This window comes from Meleagris gallopavo, chromosome 3 (genome assembly GCF_000146605.3).
Source record: "Meleagris gallopavo isolate NT-WF06-2002-E0010 breed Aviagen turkey brand Nicholas breeding stock chromosome 3, Turkey_5.1, whole genome shotgun sequence".
NCBI classification, from domain to species: domain Eukaryota; kingdom Metazoa; phylum Chordata; class Aves; order Galliformes; family Phasianidae; genus Meleagris; species Meleagris gallopavo.
Genome location: NC_015013.2, coordinates 21027573 through 21039077, shown reverse-complemented (window position 1 = coordinate 21039077; position 11505 = coordinate 21027573). Strand labels below are relative to the sequence as shown.

At 36.2% G+C, this 11505-nt stretch overlaps 1 protein-coding gene across 5 annotated transcripts in view; it reads right to left on the bottom strand.

Annotated features, from left to right (window-relative positions):
• Positions 1-11505, bottom strand: part of CDH18 (cadherin 18) — a 204045-nt gene that overhangs the window by 11500 nt on the left and 181040 nt on the right. For all 5 annotated transcript variants that reach the window (XR_004159171.1, XM_010708478.3, XM_010708479.3 and 2 more), the window contains one exon: positions 8921-9038. Coding sequence is in view for 4 of the 5 variants with exons in the window: in XM_010708478.3 (XP_010706780.1) it covers positions 8921-9038 (118 nt within the window). In the remaining variant the exon portion in view is untranslated. The remainder of the gene's footprint in view (positions 1-8920; positions 9039-11505) is intronic.

Genomic DNA, 11505 nt, shown 5'->3' with positions numbered 1-11505 from the left:
TTTATAATATTTTACCCATTTGCCACTTCTTTTTTTTTTTCTTAATGCCTAGACTGTGAGTCCCAGCTTCCCTAATAGTGCTGGAGGAGTGGATAAAAGTCTTCCATGGTTCAAACAGAATACAAAATGACCTTCAGTTGGTTGGTCTGTCAGCTGCCAAAGCTGTGGCAGATTACGCTCTGGACACAGCACAAGAGCAGAAAACAAAAACAAACGTAAATTTGTGATTAATAAGGAATTTCAAATGAATGCGTATTTTGCATTCTTTATACACACAATTTGATGACTGCTGCTTCTGCCTTTCTGTATTCAGGAAGAAATTCTTCATCATCATCTTCCTCATAGGGATGATAGACTTTACAAACTTTCTGGTTCTTCAGTATCCAATTTATAATTGCTTCCTTCCTTGAAATGCACTTATTACAACTTACTTGCAGAGCTCCTCTCTAACAATTCCATTTTTTTTTTTTATCTCTGTCATGGTTTCATGGTTTTTCATCAGTATTCCACATCATGAAATCATGGAGTGCATGGGGAGTTAGAGTTAATGCTGCAGTTCCGAGGATTGTCAATATACTTCATGAGTTCTGGTCTCCTGGTCTCAGAAGAGAAGAATGAACTACAACTCCCAGAAGACTTCATTTTACTGTTTCCGTTTTCCATTTGGAGGGAAAGATAAAACAGACTGGAAGTCACAAGACTTCCCCTCTTTGCTCCCTGGCTGTTTTCACCCATGGCATTAAAGTAATTACTTTGTTTTTGGAAACTCTTATCTTTCTCATTTTATTTGGTTTCTTAGATTCAAATCCAATCATTGTATTCCAATATTGTGTTATATTGTGTTATCTCACATTCTCTACTATATTTAGTAATTTTTTTTTTCTTAGCTCACTGTCTTTGTTATTGTTTGTCCAGGCCCCTTTCCCTACCTTTTCCCTTTCTCTCCGCCTCCCCCTCCCTTTCCCTGGGCATGGGTCCGTGGGTCCTTTTGCCCCCTCATCACAGAACCTAGGCTGAACCAGGCTGAACCATGACAATCTTCTGTGCTCTGCAGACTGTTAAACAAAACAAGGCTGGGGAGCGAGTGAGATCTCAGAAGAGCGATCACTCACATTGCTGAATTTTAGCACTCTCCCTGGGATGCTGTTGTTTGGGCCAACTAAGAGTCTGTCACATAAAACCCAGCCTGAGACAATCGTGTACACCAGGGATCTTCCCAGTAGGCAGTGTGGACATGAGTGCACCAGTTTGCCTCGTGGTGAAAAAGGAAAAGGTGAAGAACCATTTCCTAACACCCAGCTGCCCCTCCCCTGACACAGCCACATGCTGTTCCCTCAGGCCCTGTTGCTGTCAGAGAGCAGAGCTCAGCGCTGCCCAGAGCTGCAGCTGCCACGAGGCCTCCGCTCAGCTCCTCTGCTCTGCGCAAACTGAGGGACTACAAGCACTCCTTGTATGTCCTGCCCACCAGATATATCACTATCTCTGTTGTTTTCTTTTGGACACGTTAATTATTCCAACAGCCTGTGGGTCCTCAAGCATCCTCAACAGCTCTGTGCTACACTCCGCAGCACGTAGCTTCTTTTCATGCTATGCTAATACTGCTCTGTTGGGCTGCAATACAGCTTTCACATTATTTCATAACCTCATAAAAAACAAAACAACAACAACAAAAACATAATGATGAAATCTAAGCACCTCTGGGTCCAGAGGACGTACAAGAACAACTGCTATGCAATTTTTACAGTCAGCCTTGTTATTATGCTTCACTGCAAGAAAACAATCACAGTTCTAGCTTTTATTTTAAGTTACACTTCTCAGTTTTTTTCCTTCTCAGCATCAATACTGCTACTATTGTCTTCTGGTCACCTATAATTTCCCCTGAAGTCATTAGAGAGGCACAGCACTCCCATGTGCACATTTTAGGGCACAAACTTAACAACAGGAAGAGAAAGCGATTTCAAAAAAGTGGCGTTTCTGTGGAGAATTTTGAGGAGAACTCTATTTTGACTTTTAATAAATGAAGAAATGACAATCATACAACAACGTTATCCAGAACTAATGCCTTAAAAACCTAAGGATCCGTTCAAGGACTTAGCTTGAAACTTAATTCCCTAATTCCATATCCATAAGCTAAGCATTAATATTAACATCTATCATGTCTCACATTCTAGAAGAAAAAAATTCTCAGATCTTATTCTGCTAACTTCAATAGGTGACAGCAAGTGTTTTTACCAAGAAGAACAACATTTCGTTTCTGATTAAAACCTTACATTATTTTTCTTACTCTGTTTACAAACCCTGAAGACTTTAGTTCAGCTACCTTGTCCATATACACAAGAGAATTCTACCAAATTTGTAGAAGCAAATCTTCCTGAGCCTGTACCCAAAGAAGGCCCAATATTCAAATTTGAACAGGAAAGCAAAAACTTCTCCTTAACTTCCCTGGCACAAATCTGAAAAAGAGTGAGCAAGTCAATATTACCTTATAGCTACAGAGGCAATCGTGAAAATACAGGCTGAAAAGAAAAGCATCGCTAACCTAATATAAAAAAGAAAAATTGAGAATTTCTGAGCAGGAAAGGTTTCTGATAACTAAAAAAAAGCACTTAAAGTTTAGCCAAAGTGCACTACCAACTGCATCCTGACAACTAGTCTGATGTTCTAAGCATTCATCTTTTATTAAATTGTTTATATTCTGTATCAAAAACCATGGGAGGACTCATTGAGAGGGCAAGCAGGAGAACAGCTTTTATGAGAAGGGTCTTGACATCACACGAAAAATCCCACGAACTGTAAAAGCTAAAGGTAGCCTAGTATGAAGATAGATGTCAAGAGCTTACTGAGAGAATTAAAAAACAAACAAACAAAAACTTTGTTATATCAACAGAACTAGTTTGAAAGATAAGAGAGAAGGGATTATGAATTGAGAAATGCCTTTGATATCTAAAAACACATACACCAACCATAAACGGAACACAAGTATGGGAGAGTAGCAATAGTACTAAGATGCTGGGAACTACAAATCTGACGATGCTTCTAGGCCTGGAAAGAAAATCATTTTTCTTTACAGATTTAAACTGTGAACTTTGCTCCTGAAAGCTGGAAAAGAACCAGGACTTGCTGAAGATGAAAGGGCTGGCTGCTAAGTGAAAATTAACAGCAACATAGAGAAAGAATGACTCATCTGCTTCCCTGTGGTGTACACTGCCCCAGTGCATGACCACTAAGCCTTCTCACATTTGAACTGTTACTTTGCAAACACAGCAAGTTAGAACATAAGATTCCTCTTCAGTGGATCTGAGGTTACAGATGGGAAATTCTGCATGGCTGTAAAACAGCAGCTCTTCACACTCTGAAGATGTGGCAGTTTGTTAAGCCACACTGCACACTGCAGGCAAGGCTGTTATCACATTCCTCTTTCCATTATCTCTGTCTTTTCATGTTGAGCTTCTGAACAAAAAAAAGACAGAAAGGCATAGGGAAATCAAAGAAGCTGAAATACAATGATAACACCAAGGAAGGTGACTACTGGAGCACTTTGGAGAATACAAATTTATTTATTATTCACAATTTGAGAATTCCTTTGACACATTATATATTGCAGGCAGGCACCAGAGAAATGGAAATTAAAAAATAGAGTAAAGCCTTGTTAATAGATTAAGACATGTTTTAATTTTCAGTTATAAATGTTCTAAGAAGTGGTAATTAATTACAACGCAAACAAAATACACTGGAATGAGAGCCATTTCCAAAGTGAGAACACGTAATTTGTTTATGTGGGATTATACTGATAGACATTTATTTTTCATTTCTTTACTGATAACTCCTGGAAGTACCTTTTTGTTTTTTATTGGTTTCAAAGATGCAAAACACCAGCAGGTAGCAACACAGAAGTAGAAGGCACGAAGAACCTGCATACTATGAACTAACTTACCTATCGGGTCAGTCTTGGAATCTATTTGTTTTAATCAAAGAAAGATTGCAGATGCTCACAGATCTGAGGAAAAATTCCCTTTTTACCATTGTATGATTGTTTGATAACAGCTCCGCAGGATGGCATGCTGTTTATACTGACAGATGTTCTATGGATTGTGCTTGCAGTTATTACCTATAATGCTAATTTGCACTTCCTCAGATATTATTTCTCTTCCACATACTTCTCCTACAGTTACAGCTTCTCTTCATTACAGGATGGTATTTCATTGAAGGGCAGTGAGAACATACATTACTGTGGAACCTGAGAGAGCATGCCACATCTTTGATATAAACAAAGGAGAGAATTTCATAAATGCTTTCCATTTATGCTGGGTAGCAAAGAATAGGGTTTAACTCGACCTTCAGTGCCACTTCAGATGCTCTAAAGTGGTATGGTGTGAAGATCCTCCTAAGTAACAGCCATGCAAGGTAAAACTGATTCTTTTTTTACTAAGTTTGGATCATTAACATGGGAAAAACACTCATTTGCATCACAGTCATAGTGGATGAATGCATTACAAATTTCATCTTATACAGACACTGTAGAACTTAGCGTGCTCTAGATCTTTCACAAAAGCATTTCACTTTTGTGGATATTAAAATAACTTGTGACCACAACATTACAGAACATTAATAGAAAGGAATTCCAAAGAGTCAGAATTAGAAAATCAGTGCACCTTTGTTTAGGTTCCAGAACATTCCCTGTGACCGCAATTTTCAGAAAGCCAAATCTTTGAGAAAAGTGGGCAGATGGGAAAAATAAAATTGCAATTTTTTTTTTTTGGTGAAATGTAACCTATGTCCTGAAAAAATAAAAGGAAAGCAGAAAAAATCCTACGTATTCTGAGTTGCTCTTCCTTGAAAGTAAGGTAAACTTTGCATAGCTTCAGAAAATTGCAGTCAAAACTTCCAAAGGCAAATCTTTTTGGCAGTGTTGGGTGAATTCGTACACTCTGCACAAACTCTTACTGCCCAGGAAATTTAAAGGACTCACTGAAGCATCCATTATAGACTGTATATCTTGTGAAAAAAAATACCACCAGCAAAACATTGCTTTACAGTGCGTAAAATTCATAAATGCTCTCTTGCACCAAAGTGACCTGTCCTCTGGGGATTCAACCTTTTGCTAAGTCCCTTAAAAGTGTGGCATAACTTCTGCTAGAGGTCTCCAGTGGCTAACAAAATAGGCAAGGAAGAGAATATATATATATTTTTTAAATTCAGGTAGTGAGAGAGACTGTGTGCATCCATATATTAATGGATAGGAGTATCATAACAGTGAAATATTCTTACATGCATTTTCCATCAAACTAATGAATTCTGACAAATATATCATCCATACTTTGACGATCTGGAAAAATACTATGATTCTTTCAGGAGTAAAAAAAAAAAAGAAAAAAAAGTATAATTATTAAATTCAATGGGTTGAAAGAATGCCATCTAGAGGGACTACGGCAAACTTGAGATGTGGGTCCTTGTGAATCTCATGAAGTTAGACAAGGCCAAGTACAATGTTCTGCACCTAATTTGAGGTGGTCCCAAGCAGAAGCACAAACTGGGCAGAGAATGGATTGAGAGCATCCCTGAGGAGAAAGATTTGGGGATGTTCACTAATGAAAAACCCATATGAGCCAACAATGTGCATCTGCAGCCCAGATGGCCAACTATATCTGCTGGAGCATGTCTCCTGTGAAGAGAGGCTGAGAAAGCTGGGGTTGTTCAGCCTGTAGAATAGAACTCTCTGGGGAAACCTTATAGTAGCTTTCCAGTACCTAAAGGGAGAAAGGGGATCTACAAGAAAGATGGGGAGAGATTCTATCAGAGAGGGAGTGTAGTGTTAGAACAAGAGGTAACAGCTTAAGACTAAAAGAGGGTATATTCATATTGGAAATAATTAAGAAATTTTTTACTCAGGGGTGGTGAGGCCCTGAAACAGGTTGACCGGAGAAGTAATAGATATTCCATCCCTGGAAGTGTTCAAGACCAGGTTGGTTGGGGATTTGGACAACCTGATCTAGTGGAAGGTTTACCTGCCCATGGCAGAGGAGATAGGTCCCTTACAACCCAAATGATTGCAGTTCTACAATTCTATGAAACAGCTCTGTTCTGAAGAGGCTCTTCCATCATAATGCCCAGGCAAATTTTAAATTGGACTTGCAGTAGCTGATATTTCTGATGAGGCAAAAACTACAAATTTAAGGCATTACACAAAAGTGATCTGAATTTCAAAATTATCTATTGCAACATAGTAAAAAACAATGTCAGAAGAATATGTACAACAAATAACTCAGATATGTAGCATCCAAATAGCAAGAAAAAAGCACTTCCAAATTAAGTAACAATTTGGCCATTCAGGTTTTAGTAGAAATTGCAACACTTCCCTGGACAGAATAAATTGTAAATGGCCCTGTTTTCATTAAAAAGCCATCATAAGTACAATTCTCAAACAAAGAGGCATGTTTCCTGGGTTTGCTTTCTAAAATTGCAGACTTCAGGGAATGATTACAACTAATGCATTTTCTTTGTATTGCAAAGAAATTTTATAGCCCTCCTTGCTTACATGGGTATGGATACTGCATCATTTTGCTGGCTGTCCTCTTGCTCACACACTTACTATTTTTTTTCTCTCTCTGAACTGTCAGAACAAAAAACTTCAGCCAGCATCAAAGAATGTACTGTAGCAGAAGGTAGTCAGCAGTGAAAAAAATATTATATTCTGTCTTCTCTATATTTTTTTCTCTAAAGTGAAAATCATCAACACCATTAGAATCCAGAAGGTGATCCAACCAATTCTTAGCTTCAGACAGACTACATGCTTGATATAGTCCAATATCCTCCTCTAAAGGTTTTAATTTCTGTATTTTGAGGGTATGTACTCAAGGACTGGAGCTTTAAAACTGTGGATTGTTAATGAGCAAAGGCTCAAGCTCAGACTCAGGGGAGATAACCTCACCTGGTCATACAATCAATTGTATGGACTGACAGTTTAATATCTATTTCCTATGCTGAAGCAATGGGATACCACTAATGTGAATCATACATACGTTGAGTTTATGCAGGTACGTAGGGATAAATTAGGAAATGTTATGCTTGTGAAACTCTTCTAGATTTCAGTGAAAGTGCATGGTTGTGTTAAAATGTAAGGATCTAATTTACTACTGTAGAGTTTTTTGATCTTGTAGCTGTACTGATTATGGAGAATGGAAAATTTATGCAATAATGCAGCTCAAGGTCAGAGCAGTATCATGTTGTTTAGGGTTGTGAAAACAAGGAAAGAAAATGTCTCCTGAGATTTTTGTGAAATTAATCATTTGTCCTGAAAAATAAAAAGAGAGGATGACCTGATTCAAAAAAGTCTGCAAGAGAAATATAGCTTTGCATTCACAGATAAATCTATCACTGACCACCGCATTCAATGTGATGTTGAGCTTTTGTTTTTCAGCGTTTTGCAAAACACTGAAAACTCTCTTAAGGCAATTGTTGGCAAATTTCTACAGAAACAAAACGAAACAAAAAAAATCCTAGAATCCCAACCATTATTGGATTATTAAATCCAGAAATAAAATAGCAAATTTAACAAACATAAGAAATATTTCTGCTCACCATTTCCTGGAATACAAAATAACAGAAATTCAATTTCTGAATAGAGACAGGGATAAGTGTGAATGGAAAATAACTGGCTATTGTGAATGTGCTTAATCAATTTAACTTTTATTGTATATATAGAGTATTTTATCACAGAGAACAGTTAGCCCAAAATGGCAGTTTTTAAACAGAATCAAAAGGTAATATGTTGAGTAAAATTCTAACAGTACTTTAGTTTTAAAGTTTTCTGGTTGTTTACCAAGTTGAATTTCTTGTTATGATTTAAGCTAAAATATCTTTGAATATGCAAATTAGAAACTGTATTATTGGAATTTCTGTTTGCCTTGTAGTTTTATGTGCGATATTATAGAGAATCCATACTTACTCTTTATCTTAGGTTAAACAAAAAACAATTTTAATATTTTTCTAATATTGATAGATTTATTTTTTCTGTGCTAAGAACAGATAAACACTGGAACAGATTCCTAAGGAAGATTGTGCAGTCTCTCTTCCTTCAAAATATCTTTGAAGAATAGTTTCATTTGTACAATGATGGAAACGTTTCTCAATCATTACAGATGTGCAGTGATCTATAAGATCTCAGGGAGTATCCATGGTATTACTGCAAAAATACAACTACGATAAAGCCACACACACAAGCACACAATACACTCTTACACCAAAAAGTCCCTGAAGAAAGCAACAGACAGGCATTTTAAATTTACTTTCATTTTCAACAGAGTGCAAAATGGAAACAATTACATAAATGGTATGGTTCATTCTTCTTGGGTTATTTTATTTTATTTTATTTTTTGAAAAGCTAGATGGTTCTTTGATGCAAGAAACGTTCAGAAAAACTCAGCCAGGTGACTCTAAAGGCAACTATTAGGTGCAACTCAAGTACTTTTTAGACACTCCTTAAGAGGTAGACTACCACTCAGGAAGCACAGAAAGACCTATTCCTGATATCATGCCCATAAATGCAAACACAAGTTCAATTTTTTATTCACCTTAAATTCTTAGTTCTTCCCCTAAGGAAGGCAATAATCTTGAAAGTACTCACTCAATACTACCTACCTAGAAATAGATGAAAATGTCAACACTTATTAATTAATCCACTTTCTGGAAACATTTGTGAATATTTGAACTACAAATGCTAAAATGTATAAAGGAAATAGAATATCTGATTATTCATGATTTGCAGTATATTGTATGCACCATGCCCTTGATATTAACCAGTTTGATGATGACATACTAATTTTCCCCTTCTGCCAAGAAATGCATTGAAATTACTCTGTTAAATGAGACATCCCAGACAAAACAGAGATCCATTTTGTACAGAACTGTGTGTTTGATTTACCTTCATTATCCCTTAGAGTAAAGTTGGGATTCAAAAAAAGCCCTTCGTCAAGAGAAAAATGGAATCTGGCCCCATTTGCAGAGTTATCTTTGTCAGTTGCAGTGATGGTCTGAATTACCTGAAATAAAAATTAACAATGAATGTGCTGAAATTTGAACTTGACCTCAATATTACCTGACCTTAGTAGAATGTTCAAATTTTGCTTATTTTAATTTTCTACTTGACTGCTGCTAAATTCAACACATGATATGACTGGATCATTAGCTTTATTCTTCTAGCATGAAATGTTTTAGGAGCTAGATACATGCATCTAAAGCATCTACACTTTCCAACATTTGGATATGGTACAGACAAAAATCGTGGTATGGAGATTTTCATTATCTGCATTATCTCCTACTGACCTTCAGAATTACACTTTTGCCTAGGCTTTAATTTCTACAGAGCCTAAATTCAAGCTGAACCAGAATGGTCTGTCCAGTGCACCATCTTGATTGACATCCTAACAATGAGATGCACTTCAGTATAGGTTAGAAAAAAGAATTTTTTAAGGAAAATGGCAAGCTCTGTTTAAAATTTTGGATAAGAATCAGTTTTAAAATTGTCAGAAAACAGAAAATAAAAAACCACTGCCATCCTGGGTATAGTTTGATTTGCCCCAAAGGAACAGAATTAGATGTAGCAACTATGTACAGGAGAGGTATTTTTGAAAGGTAAGACCTCTACCTTCAAAAGCCCTGGTGATTTTTAAAATTTACTTTCAACAAAAACTGAGCTAAGCTTTTGGAATCTGTGACCAAGCAATATTTCTAACTCTACTTTCATTTTCATGCTGGGCCTGGAAGCTCAAGTGATAAAGTAGAATTTAATAAAAGTTGTTCTTGTGATATATCCAGTGAAGCCCACATAGAGTGCTGCATGGAGCTGATAGATATCCTGAGGGAAATGTAAAAGGGGGAAGGAGAAAGGCTCTTTTCATGAGAATTTTTCTGTTCAGTGTTCAGCTGCAGTCTGCCTGGACTGAACCTGAAGCATAAACAGTGTGGGCTCCAGAGGGTTGATCTGTTTTGAAATGAAAAGGCAGCACACAGTTCTCTACCTCCATTCATGTACGAGAAGCAAAACAAATACATTTTAAAGCCAATAGACTACAATGATTATTCTGCTTAACATATACAAAATAGTATATTCTATAGACTATGCTAGTTTTAAACAATTACCAATACTGCTGATAACTACAGAGAATATTTTCTCACGGTACTTTTTTACTGACCTGTAGAAGAGTAAGATCAAATTGAACTGTCTATAATCATGAAGTTTTCCAAAGACATGGCAGTACAGTTGAAACTGTTTAGTAAAAGCTAGTTGTTCTCTACTGAATTTTGAAAAAAAAAGCATATGAAATTGAAATAATTACCATGTAAAAACATTTATTTATCCTAGATAATATAATAGATTATATTTTAAGTTAATAATGTTCAAAAGTTATCAGCAAAGCAAGACAAAAACAGGAGTTAATGTAAGTATATTTTCAAGACAATCAGTTTCCATTATTAATCAAATACCAAAAATACAGTTAAATCCAATTCACAGCTGCAATACAGACCAGATCTTAAAAAATGTGAATTGTTAAATACTGCACATACATCATACGTGCTCATATGCAATCATCATTGAAAGATATGTCACTTAGCTATGTACTTTCAGATTTTATTTGATGGCCTCATAGATAAACTTTTGTCCTGTTGTCCTCTCTTAAATAAAATGTTCTACGATAGTTTACAGAACCTGGCTTCAAGAAATGTCTTTTTGCAACAAAGATACTTTTGATAAAGAACTCACTACCAAAAGACTAAAATTAATGAATAAGATGCATTAAAACTCAACATTCTACCTACTTTCTGACACGTGGAAATTTGAGTATCCCTTGAAAACATCAACCTATGTAAAAAGTACAGCATCAGGCAGTATAGAAACTAAGCTTTTCCAAGTGAAAAATGGACAGTGTGTGTGTAATGGAATACGTCAAAAGAGCATCAGAACGATTCTTAAAAGAAAAAGGGCCACGCTCTTTCAGAATAAGCCCTTGTTTTCCAAGGAAAAGATTTTGAAGACAGCTTTTTAGAGGTGAAGAACAAAAACCTGCATCTATCTGACATCCATATGTACTCCTAGCCCTTTTCTAATTAATAGGCCAACTAATTATTAGCCTAGTAACAGATGTTAACATGCACTTCACCAGAGTTGCTGATTAAAATAAAAATGTAGACAGAGAAACTCATCTTCTGTAATCCTCACTGACAGCATTGAAGAGATTAAACTGAAAGGTTATGCAATTTTTTTAAAGGTAACAGTTGTCCAGAAGAAAAAGAATTTCAGTAATGAAGGAGAAGTAATTGAAAAGGATATAGAGCAGGAATTCAGTCCAGCTCAGATGCTTTTCAGAACTGAATCAATAAACAAGTAAATATACTTGTTATACTATGAGTCCTGTTTTAAACAAAGGAAAATTTCTTTTGTAATGATTCTTCATTGAAGATTCTGAAATGTTATTCTCCTCCATTGGCTATATTTCACAACTATACAGA